Genomic DNA, 18,016 nt, shown 5'->3' with positions numbered 1-18,016 from the left:
CTGTGAAGGGGAATAGGTCCCGGTGCTGTACGCAGGTGTGGCGCTGCTGTCGGGTTGCTGTTGTGGCGGACCGTTGGTGCTGCTGCGGGTGGGCGGTGCAGCTGCGGCGTTCTGCCTGGCCAGCGCCTCCTCCCTCCTGTGCCTCTGCTCGTAGTTTTGGAGGCCCCTCCGTGAGGTGAAGGACCTCGAGCAGGTTGAACACTGGTGTCGGTAAACAGGGGGAGGCGCACTGGCTGGCCGGTTGACCAGGCAGGCGTGCGTCGTGGGCCGAAGGCCCAGCGTGTCGCCGCAGATGGTGCACACATTAACGGTCCGCCGGATCCGTACGCCATGCTCCGCCTCCAAGTGCCGCTGAAGGGACTGGCGGCGCGACGTCCAAACCGCAGGGTTGTACGCAGCCGCACAGCCATCCTCGCAGCACTGGAACGTGGGGGGCAGCGGGAAGAAGAGCGTAAGAAGAGCTGACTGGCAACTGAAGTTTATTGCGGCGAACAACGTAAATAAATACATATCCACGTATGAGCCAACGTCAAAGAAATCAAGAACAGACAATAGAAGAAAGAAAGAAAACGAAAAATGATATAACTACTCCGATGTAAAAAGCTTTGAGCGCATGACACCAATGGCTACCATGAATCGCCAGCAGAGATATACACAATTTCCTTGTCAGTTAATAAAACAGAGGGAGTGCTGACACATCTATCCTTTAACATGGCAATTTTGTGGGCCTCAATTATTTCACGCGTTAGTTGATTCCGGTTGGTGGCTAACACTTCACATTTGCTAAATTCCGGATTGCAGCCGCACTGTTTACAGTGAATTCCAAGATGGCCGCTGATGCCCCTTGTTACGTTGTACTGGTGTTCACGAAGCCTCTCATTCAAACAGCGGCCCGTCTGGCCTACGTACTCTTTTCCGCAAGTTAATGGTATTCTGTATACCACATTTGCAACGCAGTTAACGAACTGGGACTTATGTGTCTTGTTGCACTGAACCCCGACATAGGTGCGGTTGTTTACCCTACTACACAGCCTGGACTGCTTGTTAGGGGCTGTTAACGCCACTCTTATGTCCGCCCGTTGGCCTATTCGCTTCAAATTATGGGACACTTTGTGTATATACGGCATTGCCGTACACTTCTGGGGGCGCTTTGACGTTGGCTGATACGTGGATATGTATTTATTTACGTTGTTCGCCGCAATAAACTTCAGTTGCCAGTCAGCGCTACGTGTGCCTATTTTTGTCCTGGTCCTCGCGCTGTTTCCCCCTACGATATGTTCAACCAACTAGCCGACAAGTTCACCCTTATTTATTTATTTATTTATTTATCAAATACCCACAGCGCCTTCATAGGCATTACAGTGGGGGGATACATAAAGTACATAATGCAAAAATACAGGTTACATGCGTAGAAAGAGAAACATGATCATAGCTATACTAGTACATCAGAACATGGTTATACCTATACAATAACATCATGGAGCGCCTGGACAAACGCTGCGTTTGAACTTATCGTCGCAATGTGTGATGGTAGCCGATTCCAGGTTGTAATTGAACTCGGGAAAAAGGACTTTTTATTCATGGTACTTCTACAGAATATTTCTTTTATTTTTAAATCGTGGTCCACTCTCGTAGACACACAATCAGGGTCATGGAAATATTTCGCGCGGTCGATTCCAGTACGTGAATGGTAGATGTCATGGAAAAATTTCATTTTATGAGTACAGCGCCGTTTTTGAAGATTGTCCCATCCAATTAACTTTTTTCAATGAAGGAAAGGCTACGGGGGCGGAGCTAGTGCGCAAGTACAGCTCTGCGAAGTAGTCCAGTTTGGCGCGCGTTTAGAATTTAGTTTCAGTTTGTGAACCTTCCGTATCTACTGTGACGGCTGTTCAATTATTCGAGTGACGATGGTCGAATAATAACATTGCATACTATTTGGTTCGTTTGCATAGACAGCCATTTGTTAGTGAAATTCCTCACAAGCTCCTTCGGCGAGTCACCGGAAAAGCTGGTGGGCGACTAGCGCTCACCTGAAGCGGGAAGACACCATTTTGACTGTAAGGAGCACGTAAAAGTTGCGACGTTTTCACACGCGCAAAAACGTGAATTGACACCCCGTAAAATAAAACAAATATAAATTTCGCAGTGCCTATTCTGTGGTCCAGACTACAGGATAAACTCCAGCTTTATTCTGTGGAGCAGACCACAAAATAAAATGTAGCTTTATTTTGTGGACCACATAATAAAGTGCGCTGTGGGCCGTGCAGAATGTACTGTAGCCCAAGCAGCCCACCTCTCTTGACGAGGGTTTCTCCGCACCAGACCACAAAATATAGTCACAATCTATTCTGTGGAACAGACCACAGGGTCTGTTCTGTGGTCTGTTCTGCAGCTTTGTTCTGTGGACCAGTTATTTTGTGGACCACACCAAATAGACTTGTGCTGTGGACCATGCGCACCAGATTTCGCTGTAGCCCAAACTAGTGTGTACTAGATAGGGCTACAGATAGGCCCTATCTAGTACACTCTACCCAAACAGCCTACCTCTCTTGACGGTTTCCTGTCACAATTTGCGAGGGTTTATTCTGTGGTCTGGTCCACAGAATAGGCACTGCTCCCTCCTCCCTTGAAAACAGCTTCGCTCGCGGATCGCAATATTTGCTCGCCGTTTTGTGAATCGTAGTGAGGTATACATTGATGCGATATTGAAGACGCGCATGCGTAAAAGATCCCAAATGCGAAGGTGAATCCCAGCTTTGGCATACTTTGCTGTTATGCGATTATTGATATCAGCCGCAGATAAACTTGTAATTGTGAACGGAAGCAGCAAAAGGAAGGAATAATGATAACAAGTGACAGCGGTTCTAAAATTTCGTGGACCTGATCTATCGCACGCGGAACACTGAAGTCACTTTCACCACAGTAAGGTTGTGTCATGCGAAAAAGAGCACTAAAATTTGCATGAGGGACTCGCATTTTGAGCAATATTTCTGAATGGGCGCAGCCATAAATCACCCGAAAAAGAACGCTAATGCCACCGCGAAAAGAAAACAATAACAAATGACAGCGTGTATAAAATATTATGGCCTTGATCCATCAAGTACGCGACGCTTAAGCCACTTTCAGCACAGTACACCTGTGTCAAGCAAAAAAAAAAAAAACCACAATAAGATTGGCGAGAACCTACTATAGTTGTCACTGGACACAGCACTTTGTCACTTAAGTACATACGCTTGCACTCGTAGTTATACGGCGCTTGCACGCGCCGTATAACTACGAGTACTTGTATGACAGTCAACGTCTGAAAACTTTACTGAAACAGCTAAGTAGCCCCTTGCCAAGCTCAGTGCGCTTTTTTTTGCATGACACTAATGCACTGCGGTGAAAGTGACTGAAGTATGTCCGGACACGATAGACCAGTGCCAGAAAATTTTAGTAGCGTCGCCCTTTGTCGCTACGATTCCTTGACGCTGTTTTTCGGGAGATCTGTGGCCGTGTTCACACAATCGGGAGGATCGCTCAAAATTTGAGTCTTCCGTGCAGATCTTAGTGCACTTTTTTTGCATGACGCAAATGTACTGTGGTGAAAGTGACTTAAGTGTTCCGCACGCGATAGATCAGGTCCAGAAATCTTTAGAACCGCTGTCATTTGTTATTACACGCCTTCCTTTTGCTGCTTCAATTCACAAGTGTACCTGCTTTGGTATGTCAGACCAGCAAGCATGCCAAAGGTGGGCTTCACCTTCGCATTTCGAACCTTGCACACATAAGCGTCTTCTATCTCGCGTACTATGCGCGGAAATAACCTCCTTGGTCCGGACTTGTTAACAAAACTGCGAGCGAATATTGCGATTCGCGAGAGAAGCTGTCGTCAAGGGAGGAGGGAGCAGTGCTATACTGTGGACCAGACCACAGAATTAACCCTCGCAAATTTGTGCGAGAAAACCGTCGTCAAGAGAGGGTGGGCTGTTTCGGCTACAGCGATGTCTGGTGCGCACGGTCCACAGTATTGGTGTGGTCCACAAAATAAAGCTGCACTTTATTTTGTGGTCTGGTCCACAGAATAAAGCTGGAGTTTATCCTGTGGTCTGGACCACAGAATAGGCACTGCGTATAAATTTTATATCTCCTTGGTGAGTACTGCGCCTATTTTCAAACAGTGTGCCATAGAAAATAGAGCAATGTTGTTTTGTTTAATTCTCAAGCAGAAAACACGGACGCAATTGTGGGCCTTTTTAGGGGCGAAGCTCCTTATAGCATCACCTGGTCGGTCGTCGCTCCGTCCGGCGTTGCCCCGCCGTCGCGTCTCCCGTATCATTGAATAGATGGCGCTGTCCCATAGAGATGAATGCAAACTGCAGTTGGGTGACGATATACCAGATGGCGCTGTCCCATAGAGATGGGTGTTTTTTGTGGGCTCCGGAATGACAGCGTCAGATAAGTTTTTTTTTGCATGATTCGAGCTTGTTTTTTTTAGTTATATGAGTACATAAGCCACTAGATTGAAGCTTAATAGGGCTTATAACTTTGTACTGTTTCCTGTGTGACAGTCTCCTGGGTTTTTTTTATCATTTGTTTGTTCGGCCACCACGTGGCTGAAAGGTACACATGTGCTTTGAAGTGTAGCATACTTGCGGAGTTTTGTGATACCATTTGACTTTAAGTGTATCTAATCCGCCATGTGAACGATCTAGCCATGGTCAAAAAGACCGTAAAGTGTTCAGGGTGCGGAATGGGATGGAAAGTAGAGGTTTGTACGGATGAGAAGACAGAGGGAGCTGACGCCAAGTGTAAGCAATGCGAGTTAGAGGCGAAAATGGAAATAATGATGGCTGCCCAGAATGAGCTCATGGTAAGAATCGCCGAGCTGGAGAATGCGTTGGCGACAGAGCGGAAAAAAAAACGATGGCTATGGGGGAAAGGCTTAAGTCAGCCGAGGAGGGGTTAGCAAAGGTAGTCATGGTGAACAAGGAAGCAAGCGACAGCGGGAACAGCGGGGCATCGACCCCCACAGTAATGGACGCGAAGGGGGAAACAGGTTTGGAAAAGACAGGTGCAAGGGTCACAGGACCCAGCTTCCGCGAAGTAGTTTTGGGAAGGGGAGGAGACAAAACAGGAGTGGCACGCGCTAGTAACCGAGGCAGTGGCTAGGTGCGGGACAGTCCAGCAGAAAAGTCGGAGCACGTGATAATCGCCGGGGACTCGAATTTAGTTAGATGCGCAGAAGCAGTCAAGGAAAGAGTGAGAGGCGACAAACGAGTTTTAATAGGGAAGTTCCGGGACATGGGCTGGGATCAGTGATGAGACAAACCAGCGCAAAACTCGCAAGTAAGGCTAATGGACGTAAGCTCGTGATAATCGCGGGAGGTCTAAACGACGTCTTGAATGAAGAATAAGCCGAACTAGCGACCACATTGGCGAAAGGGATCGATGACATACGCGCCATTTCCCCTAAGGTGCAGATAGTGGTATGCACACTACCGGAGGTATCGGTGCTTGACGGCAACCTGCACAGAGCGGTTGTCGACGCAAACAAAACGATATGGCAGATGAGTCGAGAGAAAGGCATCGAGGTAGTGGAAATTACATTACAAAATTACATCGAGGTAGTGGAAATTACATTACAAGCTACTCTGGGCACCCTTCGGTGCCCAGAGTAGCTTGTAATGAGGAAAACAACCAGGGGGACTCTGACCGGCAGTATAGCGAAAAACCAGAGAAAAGGTAAAAGGGAGAAGGCGCGTGTTGCAATTAGTTACATAAACATGCAGGGTGGCAGAAAAAAGGCAAAAAGGTTAGAGATTGAGGGACAGTTAAACAAGGAACAGATAGGTGTTTATGCGGTTACAGAAACACACCTTAGAGACTTGGAAGAGCCACCACATATTGACAATTATATTTAGGAAGGATGTAGCAGGATCACATCAGAAAGGAGAGGTGGGGGTGTTGGAATGCTTATTCATAGCAGAACAAAATGGGGTAGAGTGAAACAAACGTGTTCAGAGCATATATGGGTTTCGGGCACAGTAAGTGGAAAGAAAACGTGGCTAGGTGTAGCTTACTTGTGGACGGGGAATAACTGCAGAGAAAAGAATCTGGAGATAGTGAAATGCATAAGCACCGATATTAAAGAATTTGGTCATGATGCCAAAATAATCCTTCTAGGGGACATGAACGCTCACATTCATGACCTTGACGGACATTCAGACACCAATGGCAAGTCATTGCTAGATCTCTGCGAGCAACATAGTCTTGAGATACTTAACGTGGGGCCTAAGTGTGAGGGGCAGATCACGTGGGAAGTGGGAAACAGGCAATCGAGCATTGATGATTGTCTCATGACAGAAGGAATATATGACAAACTTAGATGAGAATAGACGAGGAAGGCATTAACAGCTTGGGTAGTGATCATAAACGCATAATATTACAAATGGGATATAAAACTGAAAATAGGAACATAGAATCAAAGTTTGGCAGCTTGTATCTAAATGACAAACAAATAACAAATATACCTGCAAGAGTCGAGGAAAAAGTAGACGAACTACCAGACTGGAAGTATAGTGAGCTGCTACATGTAATCACGAAAGGAATGGAAAAAGAGAAGAAAACTATTTGTTGGAAAGGAAAGAGAAAGCCAAAAAGTTGGTGGAACAAAGAAATCCGGGAGGCGATCGAGAAACGACGTGAGGCATCACGGGAGCACAGACAGCAAAAAAGGAGAAGCGGCCACAGGACGAAGTCAACCAAGGAAATATAGAGCAAAAATCCGTTCTGCAGAAATTAGTCGATGCAAAAATTAAAGGTGAAAGTGAACGCTGGATGACACAGATTCGCGAAAAGAAGAAGGCCGGGCCTGGGATATTTTGGAGCCACCTAAAAGCGCTGGGTAGGAAGTCTGTCACAATGCAACATATGGGAGATGAAGGAGGAAATCAAATGGAAGGGTATGAAGCGCTACGTTACATCCGAAAGATAACAGCCGATTCGTTTAAAAAGGTCGCCCAGGGGATTCCCCCGATGAATAAAAGTACGCAAAGGAGTGCAACCGACGAAGATGTAGTTCTAGAGAATTTCAATTGGAAGAAGCCCAAAGGAAAATTTCCTAAGCGCACTACTCCGGGCTTAGATGGGGTTCCCGTCAGCCTCATTAACGAACTCGGACATAACACTAAAGAAGCACTGCTGAAAGCCGTAGAAAAGTGCTTACAGGAGAGGAAAATACCAGAAAGTTGGCGAAAAAGTAGAATGAACTTAATCTATAAAGGCAGGGGAGAAAAGGATACCATTCGCTCGTATAGACCGCTAACCATTACATCGGTGCTATACAGGTTGGCGATGCAGGCATTAAAATTAAAAATAGAAGCGTGGGTAGAACAAAATGATATTTTGGGAGAACTTCAGAATGGATTTCGAATCCACAGGCGGTTAGACGATAATCTGTTTGTTCTTACCCAGCGTATAGCAATATCGAAAATAGAAAACAGGCCCTTATACGTAGCTTATCTAGATATCACCGGGGCGTATGGCAACGTTAATAAGGAAATTTTGTGGGATATATTGAAAGAAGTGGGCATAGGGGACGACTGTATACAGCTTTTGAGGGAAATATACCGAGAAAATGCAATTTGTATAGAATGGGAAGGAATAAGTAGCAAGGACAGCGTTGAAATTAGCAAGGGGCTGAGACAGGGATGTCCTTTGTCCCCGCTGTTATTCATGCTGTACATGGTGAGGATGGAAAAAGCGCTAGAAGATAGCAACATTGGATTTAATTTGTCACACAAACAGGTCGGCACGATGGTTGAGCAGAAGCTTCCAGGTCTATTTTATGCTGATGATATTGTCTTATTTGCGGACAGTCAAGATGATATACAGCGACTGGCAGATATATGCGGAAGGGAATGTGAGGCTCTAGGACAAGGATTTAGTGCAACAAAATGTGGATTGATGGTATTCAATGATCACGAAGACCATGCGGTCTTGATACAGGGCCAAAAAATACCGAGGGTAAGCGAGTACAAGTACCTCGGAGTATGGGTAAATGAGGGGGATAGATATATGGAGGTACAAGAGAAAGCATCGGTAGCAAAGGGAAAGAGGAATGCTGCAATTATAAAGCAGAGAGCTTTATGGGGATACAATAGGTACGAGGTGCTTCGAGGGCTGTGGAAGGGTGTGATGGTCCCGGGGCTTACATTTGGGAACTCACTGGTGTGCATGAAGTCAAAGGTACCATCAGGAATGGATGTAAATCAAAGGACGGTGGGCCGCCTCGCGTTGGGCGCTCACGGGAAGACGACAAATGAGGCTGTAAAGGGTGATATGGGATGGACAGGCTTTGAGGTGAGGGAAGCTCAGAGCAAAATGAGATTCGAAGAGAGGCTGAGAAAAATGAAGAAGAGTAGATGGGCAGAGAAGGTTTTCAGGTATTTGTACAGAAAAAGCGTTGACACGGAGTGGAGAAAAAAACTAGGAGGCTCACCAGCAAATATACGGCTAGCAGTGCGGGCGATATGGCAACAAGGAGCATTAAGCGGAAGGTCAGAGAGGCGGAGAGGACTTATTGGATGACAGCGATGGAAAAGAAGCCGGCTCTGAGTAACTACCGAAAGGGAAGAAACAAAATAAGGAGGGAAAGGTTTTATGACAATTCAAGGGGAAGCGCTTTACTGTTTGAAACAAGGTCGGGTTGCCAGGGGTGGAAGCAGGCGTTTTGGAGCAGCTCAGGGAGCAGGAATAATGCTGTTTTGGAGCAGCTTTGGAGCACCATAATGTGTGTTTTGGAGCAATGCAAGTTAGTTTTGGAGCAGAATTCTAGGGTCAAACATCATTGTTGTTTAATTTTTTTTATTTCTGGTAAACACAAGAAATTCCCACGATTTTAGAAAACATTCAATACTGATGAACAAACCACACTTAACACAAATGATATATATATATATACACGCGCGCATGCGCGTTATCATTATAACATCACAGCTGTGGTAGAGCAATGACTCAGTAAAACGAGAGAAGCGATGTTTTGAATAGCTACACTTGACTAGACTGACAAATGAAAAACGTTCATGGTAATGAACGTTTTTCAGCAGCGGCGTTTTCGCGCCGCGTTTGCCAGGTTGCTACATTTTCGTCAAAAGCCTACGCCGGCTTCAAAAAGTTCCTTCGAAATGCGCGGAGGTCAGCGCCGTCTGGAGGCATCGGAAGAAACCAAACACGCGCCTGCACCCTAAACTCCGCTTGTCGGACGAGCGAGTGACGCGCCGCGCGAGGCGTTTTCTTTTCTACTTCGAGTAGGAAGACGCGTCGGCGCGATTTTGAGATGGCGTTCGTCAAAATGACGCGCGCGATCCTCCGACCACGCGTCAGTCGCGCATGAAATCAAGCCATTCGGGACGCAACGGCGCGATTTCGCGACGGCGTTTGTCAAAAAACACGCGCGTGCCTCCAAACGCGCGTAAATCGCGTCAAAAATTGCGCCATGCGGTTCCACCTTTTCCCTTCAAGTTCCCTTCCAAGATTTGTCAATAATTCGTGTCGGTTATATGCACGCAAATATGGTACTTGAGGTGCGATGAAACCTAGATGTCGCAAGCGCACAATTTGCATCCCGTGGTTCTGTTTTCGTACCATGTCACATTCGTCTTTTGAGTAATAAACATTCCAAGTGTATCTTGTTATTTTTTGTATATTGCTTCACTCGCCACCTCATGTACCAAACCACACACAACAACGGCGGCAAGCGGCATGTCATGTTGTGCTGCGGATGATACGAGCTACAGCGTAACCTCTAAGGGCTTGTGTGCAATGCAAAAAATTCTGCACATGGAAAGGCACGCTCTCACTAAAAAAAAAAAAAATGAGTTTCGGAAATGGTCCAACCGACTTACATAAACCGAAGCCCTGTGAGTGGTTTCGCGGTTTGTAGTGGCTTCATTGACCGCAAACGGATAAAACAAATTTTTCTTTCTCATGCAGACTTATGACACAAAATCCATATTACACACTCAGCTATACAGCTGTTTCCTTAATGCAAAGTGTCCAAAAAATGGTCGCGCGTTTACGTCCGCGGCAGCTACTCGCACTATCCTCATGGCTTCACATGAAATAAATATTCGCAGTAAACAGAACCTTTTCGACATTATGAAGCGTCAATGCACTTACTTTTATTCATGTTCGCAATTCCAGGCCACGATGACAGCAACCGCCTCGCGCGCGAAGCGCGCCAAAAAACTCCGTTGCTGCCGGCGTCACAATCGAAATATGGCCGCATAACTCACTTTCTTAGCTTGCTCCGATTAGGGTGGCTACAAAGTAGGGTGGCTACTAGCCACCCTACTCCGATACAGGCTCGCTAGCTTTGTTGCGCCTTCGACAACGTAACGAGAGCGCGCTAAGTGATGTGATGATTATATAAGCTCGCATAGGCGCGCCATGACACGGATGACAGCGGCACATGAAGGCACCAAACGTAGCCTCGGTGCTCGGTTCCGGCAGCGCACCGGAGCCCATCGTGGAGGCCGTGTACCAAAGACCGCTTGGGAGCAGTTTGGGCGCAGTAATGCGTTTTCGAGCAGGATGGCGCAGCAGAAGCGGATTGGCGTAGCGTGGCGCAAATGGCGCAGCACTTCCACCCCTGGGTTGCCTTAGAACGCGTAGTTATAAAGCGAGATTCAGTAACGAAGAAGAACAATGCACATGCTGCGGGGGAACTAAGGAAACGATGGAACATGTACTGATTGAATGTGGCGATATTCACCCAGGTATACGTGTGGGCACGAGTCTACAGGAAGCCTTGGGTTTTAGGGACAACAATGGAAAGTTGAACACGTCCGCGATAGAAATAAGTAAGAGACGGTTAGAGTATTGGTGGGAGAAAAGTAGGGATAAAGTACAAAAAATAAATAATGGTGAAAAATAAGGTCATTCTGCCTTAAGAGGCAGAGAGATGCACCGTGAATTTATATTTTTTTGGTATATTAGCATAGATTTAATCAATGTACATAAGGTATTAGGCCAACATAAAACAAGGAAGGTTTTTTCTTTTTTTTCTTCGAGCCTGGTGGCAGACATGTCACCGCCCCGTTAGAAAGGGGACGCTCATAGCATCCATCCATCCATCTGTGTGCAATATGGCGGTTGGGCTAGATCGCGTTATAGGTGCCGCTGCTCTCAGATTGGCTGCTGCGCCCGTTATCTCTCATTCTCCTTGATCGTCGCCGTACGCGGGGGAGTGCGCTTGCCGGATCATGCTGCTTGGCGGACCATGGACGACGAGGAGCGCCGGGTGCGGAAGGCCGCTGCGTCTCGTGCTCGTCGGCAGGATCCCGAGGTGCGAGCTCGAGAGGCTGCCGCCTGGCGCCGCGCGCGCTTGGCGGCGGCTTCGCGGGCGCGCACCGCCTCGAGATCCGCCTGACTCCGCGCTCGCTTGGCGGCAGCCTCTCGATCCCGAGAGGCTCGCTTGCTTGGCGCTCGCTTGGCGGCAGCCAGGCGGATCCCGAGACGGTGCGCGCCAAGGACGCCGCTGCGAAACGGGCTCAATGAGAAGCGGATTCCGAGACCATGATTGCTTCAGGAGCTTCGGCCAAGCTCTTCATCATTCACCCGTGGATATGCTGTAATATTTTTTCAGCGGTAGCACACGCGTAGTTTGGCCCTGCAGCATTCTCTTCATTGCCAAGAAAAGTTGTCCGTGAGTATAGAATGATAGTAGACAGCTTGTTTTTTTTGTTTCCTTTAGGCTCGCTGGATGGTCATCTGCTTAAAGTTCATTATTTTCAGTTTACAAGCGCCATTTCGGAGCAGGTCCGGAGCAGTTACTAACAAAAATTAGTTTGGAGCAGCATGGAGCAGCATTTCTCTTTTGGAGCAGTTTGGAGCTATTGGAGCAGCACTTCCATCATTGTTACTATTATCAGTTACTATGCGAGCGATTATTGGTCCTCTGCTAGCTCGTAAAAAGATCACGGGATTCAGACGCCAGCAGGCACAAAAAGTGTTCTACACTCGCTGTCATGGCTACTAGCGGCACTGACTAACACTCATAGCTTTTAAATGCACATATATACCCCATAAAGTGGACGGGAGGATGACCGCCGCCGTAGCTCAGTGGTAGAGCATCGGACGTGTTATTCGAAGGTCGCCGGATCTGTCCCTGCCGGCAGCCAGTTGTCTTTTGGTCCACTTTACTTTGTACACATTTACATCATAATTACTATAAATAACATCCCCTATACTTTCCTTGGCTTTATTGTCTGTTAGTTCTAATTAATGTAGGCCCTACGAGAGTTATTTGCAAGGACATTCGAAAGAGTTACTGTTATGTTTTGCCGTCATAAGTCGAACGTGCAGAAGGGACAGCGCGGCACTGTACGTTATACAAAACTTCTTTCTCGGCTCTCTCTCTGCATGGTCTTTGACTGTGCAATTATCAATGGAAGGCAAACGGCTTCCTTTGAGCAGCTTGTCTTCTCCGCTGGCTGCAAAGTCGAGTCGCAGCAATCCACGGTCCGAATGCGAGAGAGGCGAGGACACGCAAACGCCTTTTGTTTCCCGGTACCGTTTTTACGACCAGCACCGTGGGCTCGACTCGATGAGCGTGGGAGATGGCACGAATGCCTCAGGGGTACGATACCGATATATTTCGAACGTGAGAATCCCTGAAAGCGTGTGATAAGGAAAGGGAGAGCCATGATGGGAAAGAGTGCCAAAACGCGTGTCTAAACTGTAAAGACACTGCTGTCGAGATTAGGGATAGCCCAGTAGGGAGTGGCTTACTCTGAGGGTAAACAGATTGGATAAGAGAATGTTGGGGCGGACCACCAGTGGCCACCTCCCCTTTTCTTTGTTTACCGCAAGATACTAAAGACTTGACGGAATTCGTTTCCCTTCACTCTAGGCTGTAATCACTTAACTGATCGATCAGTAAGACTCCGTACGATGCAACTTTTGCCTGGGCCGTAACCACTTGGTGGTCGAACAGTGAGACTCGGTTCGTCGTACGTTGTAACAGTGTTCTAGGCTCTAACTTAAGAAAAGTGAAGTAGAAGAGTAAGACGCTGTTGATGTCTATGTTATCATCAATGTGCTTCGGCAAGCTGTACATATCACTAAATATTTCGCTGCAATATACCTTCAAGTTTTTATTACCTCCAACCTGCCTCTTGCTTCATCGACGTCGATCATCTCCTTGACGGGACTTCAATCCACATCAAGGAGAAAACGAACAGAGAAAAACATAACTGTTACGTTAAAGTAATGATCCTTTGCCCCTTTGGTCTTATCTCGGAGATCAGATTTAGCGTACTGCAATTTTCAAGTTATCGACTGGCTTGGATTATATTTTGCTCTTCTACGAAGCCGCTTCACGCGACGTTTCGAGTGAATAGCTTCTCGCGTGATCCATGGGTTCAGCCTTTGTTGTTTTGTATAAAAAAAAAAAACCAACAACAATAGCAACAAAGGTGCAACTAAACTCACAATAAATGCACAGAACCGCGTCTCCATGCGCGTCTCAAACAACAATGTAAATGGACTCGGTAAATGCCACGCGTGTTAAAAAAACTGCACGTTTAGTAGCCAGACTATTTTTTTGAAAACCTGCTAAGCTCAGAGAAAGTACCAAATTCGGTATTAAAAAAATTACACCATTTCTCGCTAAAGGGGATCATGAGGCGATGCGAAGCCGGAGCACTTGAACGATCGCGTTCCGTTGGCGTTCTTTGGGCATGCTACCGACCTCGCGTCGTGAAACGCGAAGAGGAACGCTACGCGCGTCTTGTCTTCCCTCTAGCCTGGCCGTTAATTCTCGCAGGGCGAGCGTGGAACGCAGTCGGCAGGCGTGCGAGAGGGGGGCAGCGTAGGAGAGGAGAGAGAAGGGGAGTGGACGCGCATGTGCTGATGCTAATCGCGGCGTTGCGCAGGAGAATTTCGGCACGTCTAGCCCGCGTTTCAGAGGAAGAGTGAACAGGGGGAGAGAGAAAGTGGAGAGGGGGAAAGGGAGGGGGGAAGTGCGAAGGGGGAGGGGAGAGGGTATGCGCATGCGGTGGTGGTGGTGGTGTGCGGCGTGGTATCTTATGGCGGAGTTCAATCCGGTGGTGGTGGTGGTGTGCGGCGTGGTCACGCCGCACACCACCACCACCACCGGATTGAACTCCGCCATAAGATACTTCGCATCTAAAAAATCACAGCATATCCACGGAGTGAATGATGATGAGTGGGCGAAGCTGCGGAGGTTCATCGGTAAACCGTGAATCTTCCGTGAATTCTGCCCAGTACATCATCACCGACGTGAGATCGGGCGCGTTTATACTAAAGGTTCGATGAGAGTTATGACGACTTGCAGCTCACTTTAATTTTACATGTACGCTGTGAATTTTCATTGTTTAATCACGCACAGGAGAAATCGCACACACGCACTACCTTGGAGGTCAAAATCCAGTGCCTATATATACGGGGTGGTCAATGAACGGTTGTGCAGCGCGAGTGGTCGGTTTTTCAATCAAGATAGGGGGGGGGGACCGTAGGAGAGGAGAAAGAGGGGGAAGCGTAGGAGAGGAGAGGGCGATACTTATCACGTACTGTCGCAGCGCATTGTCTTTAGGGAGCCTTCATGTGTGCACGCCCCCTCCGTTTTTAAGACTGGTTACACACTACTACGGGACGAACGGGTGCCGCTATAAGGAGCTTCGCCCCTAAAATCACCTTAGGCAGAAAGCTCAGGCTGTGCACGCCAGAGGAAAGGGTGCGTGACTGCTCGTCAGTTGTTCTCGAAAACCTAGTCCTTTTGGCTCTATTAAAATGCGGAAAAATGTGCGGGGCACTTGATATTGTTAAGGAAGGCCTTTCACTTCGGACTAGCAAAAAACGACATTTCGTTTTTTTTTCTTTAATTTTACCCTACCCAGTGTCAAGTTGTGGAGTCACTAGAGCAGACGGACAGGTGCATAAATGATAGGCTGCGTGAGCACAGCAGCAAAGTGAACAGGACAACGACACACGGATTCCTGTCTCTGCATTGCAAGAAATGCAGATGTAGTTTACGCGTTCGAAATTCCACCATCTTAGGTAGGAATGGGTGTGAAGTAAGACGTTTGATTGTAGAAGCTGAATGGAACTGGTAGTGCGTGTGTCAGCAGTCCATCTATTGGGCTCTCAAGAAAGGGGTTGCAATACCTGCGCATGAGTTGAAAGGTGAAATGAATGAGTTTTCTTGTTCCTTCTCTATGTTTGCCATGCATGATTAGCGGCTCAAATATTGCTGATGAACCACTGTCTGTGATCCGCCACGTGTTAGCTGCAGCGGTGTGCAAAAAGTGTTTAAAAACGACGTGGTTCCCGATAACAAAACATTTGTTGTAAATATAGGGCTCTGTGTGTCTCTTTGTTGCCTTCTTGTGCCCTGTTTCTTTAAGCTACCATTGTTTAATAGCGTTTGCTGTCGGGCTAGTTGGTGCATAGCTGAACTTCAATTGATGGCGCAAATGTTAAGACAGGAACGTAGAAGACACGTAAGACACGGACCGTCCGTGTCTTACGTGTCTTCTACGTTCCTGTCTTAACATTTGCGCCATCAATTGAAGTTCAGCTACCATTGTTATTGAAGTATGCGATACCAACAAGCCCGTCTTGCAACTTTAACAGGCCCCGAGCAAGTGCTTGTGTGCGGACATGTCGCGATTCGTTGCTTAAGACAGTTGTGCCCTAGCCCACCATCGCCAACGGCTACGTGTACCCCCCACTGTACCGCCAGTGCCGAAACACCTCGCCAATATAAATGTCTTCGAGGAAAGGCTGGTGTCGCCACGCCTTCCGTTCATGTGTATATCCGTCGCTTGATCCATGGCAGTGGCCAGTATGGTATGAAGGGCCCACTGATCACGTTGCTAGGGAAAGGGTTATGTCGAAGGAGAAAATTTTAAGCGCGGGTATGGAAATATCAGCCAGGCACGGGTGCCGACATCGCACCTAATAGATGGAGACGACAACGTTGCTGTTGTGGGTTTGGGTCTGGAGCTGCCCTGTTGGCCTGTAATCCTGTGCGCTCTGCGCAGCGTTAGTTCAATAATTTCTAACTGAATAAATCCTCTCCGTACCATCTTTTAACACGAAAGTGTTATATGCCGGGGTCCACCAAGACTTCAGTGACGTATTTCCGTCACGGAAATGACGTCAGTGGAAACTGACGACATTGAACGGCCATTCAACGGGATACAAGGATTACTGGCCGAAAACTAATACGAAGCTCTCAGGGCAATGTCCATCTGGACAAAGAAAAGGAAGACTGAGGTGCGTTAATAAGACATGACAAAAAGCTTTTCTAAGAGGCTGTAAAAATATTCGGATAGCTTATGTATGTAGTGTATGTAGTTAATGTATATGGTTAAGTGAAACGGAAGCTTTGGTTACTGTATAGTGTCCTGATTCCGGAAACGTTCGATATTTCTTTCCTTCTGGTGTAGAAGCATTTTTTGTGCTGCATAAGTTGAGCAAGTCTTCAGAAAATCAGATGAGCATTGCGATGAGAATCTGAGACAGTATACCAAGCGATATTCAAGCATAACACGTGCACGTACAAATAAATTTGCAGCATGGGCAGTGTAAGAAACACCAGCGATCAGTCTTTCTTCTCGAGGCCGAGTATGGTGCTTAAGTTTGTTTTGAATGCTGTGCCCCAAACAAGGTGACAGTAGGGAATGTACAATTGGAATATAGCATGGTAAATTGTAAGATGTAGTAGAGCAAGGGATGGGAAAGCGAAGTGAGGGTGAGGAGGAGGGAAGAGGGCGCCACTCCATCACAAATGAACGTTTCCTTTCCCGCCATGGAAGCCGAGCAGGCAGCACATTTGGAACGATAGCGCGAGCTTTCCCGCGCACGCCAGCGTAGCTCATTTAAAGGGGTCGTGAAACGTTTTCCGAAAATTTTGAAGTACGTGTGTTCGGAATCCTGGCCGTCCGTTCATACTATACCTCGACTGGTTTCATCTTCCGGGTTCATTTAATAACTATAAAATCACAATTACGATTTCCCAGCTCACGTTACCCTCAACTGTACAGCTGACGTCACTTTATGTAAGCCAATGAAAAGTCTCTGTCGTCGACAAAACATGGCGGCGCAGCGATGTTTGCTGATCCATAGTTGGCCGAGGAATGCAGCGATGGCGTAGTGGTAGAGCATCAGCCTCGCATGCAAGAGGTCCATGGTTAGAATCCCGGTGCCGGACAATTCCCAACCGGATTAAAAAAAAATCCGCCTGATGATGGAATTGTGTAAAAAGGCCAGGGGTGCAGCCTCACTGGCGACTACAGCCAGCAATGCACTCCCTCACAGGAGCAGGATTGGCCATCCTGGTGTAGTACTTGGCCACTACCTCCCACATGAATGCACCAATTAACCCTCGGCCCTCAGTCCCCAGCGGCTGCGAAGCAACTGACCAAGGCGGCGGTCAGACCTGCGACGCAGCAGAGGGTGCTAAGAATCTCTGGGTTCGGACAGGCCGCCATTGGAATCTGAACTTGGCTACGTATAACGCTAGAACTTTATCTAGTGAGGCGCGTCTAGCTGTACTATTCGAGGAATTAGAGGGTGTTAAATGGGATGTAATAGGGCTCAGTGAGGTTAGGAGGCCACATGAGGCTTATACAGTGCTGAAGAACAGACACGCCCTATGCTATCGTGGCTTAGCTGACAGAAAAGAACTAAGGGTGGGGTTCCTTATTCATAAAAATATAGCTAGCAATATAGAGGAACACTATAGCATTAATGAGAGGGTGATGTGTATCGTATTTAAGTTTAATGAGAGGTAAAAGATGAAGGTGGTACAGGCCTACGCGCCTACACCCAGCCATGATGATCAACTGGTTGAACGCTTCTACGAAAACGTAGAATCAGCAATGAGTAAGGTAAATACACAGTATACTGTACTGATGGGCGACTTTAATGCAAAGGTAGGCAAGAAGCAGGCTGGAGGTCATGCAGTTGGGGAATATGGCATCGACTCTAGAAACGCCAGAGG

General features: G+C 47.4%; 1 protein-coding gene across 1 annotated transcript in view; it reads right to left on the bottom strand.

Moving 5' to 3' along the window:
- LOC125760311 (uncharacterized) overlaps nucleotides 1–17,347 on the bottom strand; it is a 336,735-nt gene extending 319,388 nt beyond the window's left edge. The window contains exons 1-2 of the mRNA XM_049420194.1: nucleotides 17,330–17,347; nucleotides 72–420 (exon numbers count right to left, since the gene is read on the bottom strand). Of these exons, the coding sequence (XP_049276151.1) occupies nucleotides 72–420; nucleotides 17,330–17,347 (367 nt within the window). The remainder of the gene's footprint in view (nucleotides 1–71; nucleotides 421–17,329) is intronic.
- Nucleotides 17,348–18,016: the final 669 nt, after the last annotated feature.

This window comes from Rhipicephalus sanguineus, chromosome 10 (genome assembly GCF_013339695.2).
Source record: "Rhipicephalus sanguineus isolate Rsan-2018 chromosome 10, BIME_Rsan_1.4, whole genome shotgun sequence".
Classification (NCBI taxonomy): domain Eukaryota; kingdom Metazoa; phylum Arthropoda; class Arachnida; order Ixodida; family Ixodidae; genus Rhipicephalus; species Rhipicephalus sanguineus.
This window is presented reverse-complemented; position numbering and strand designations above follow the sequence as displayed.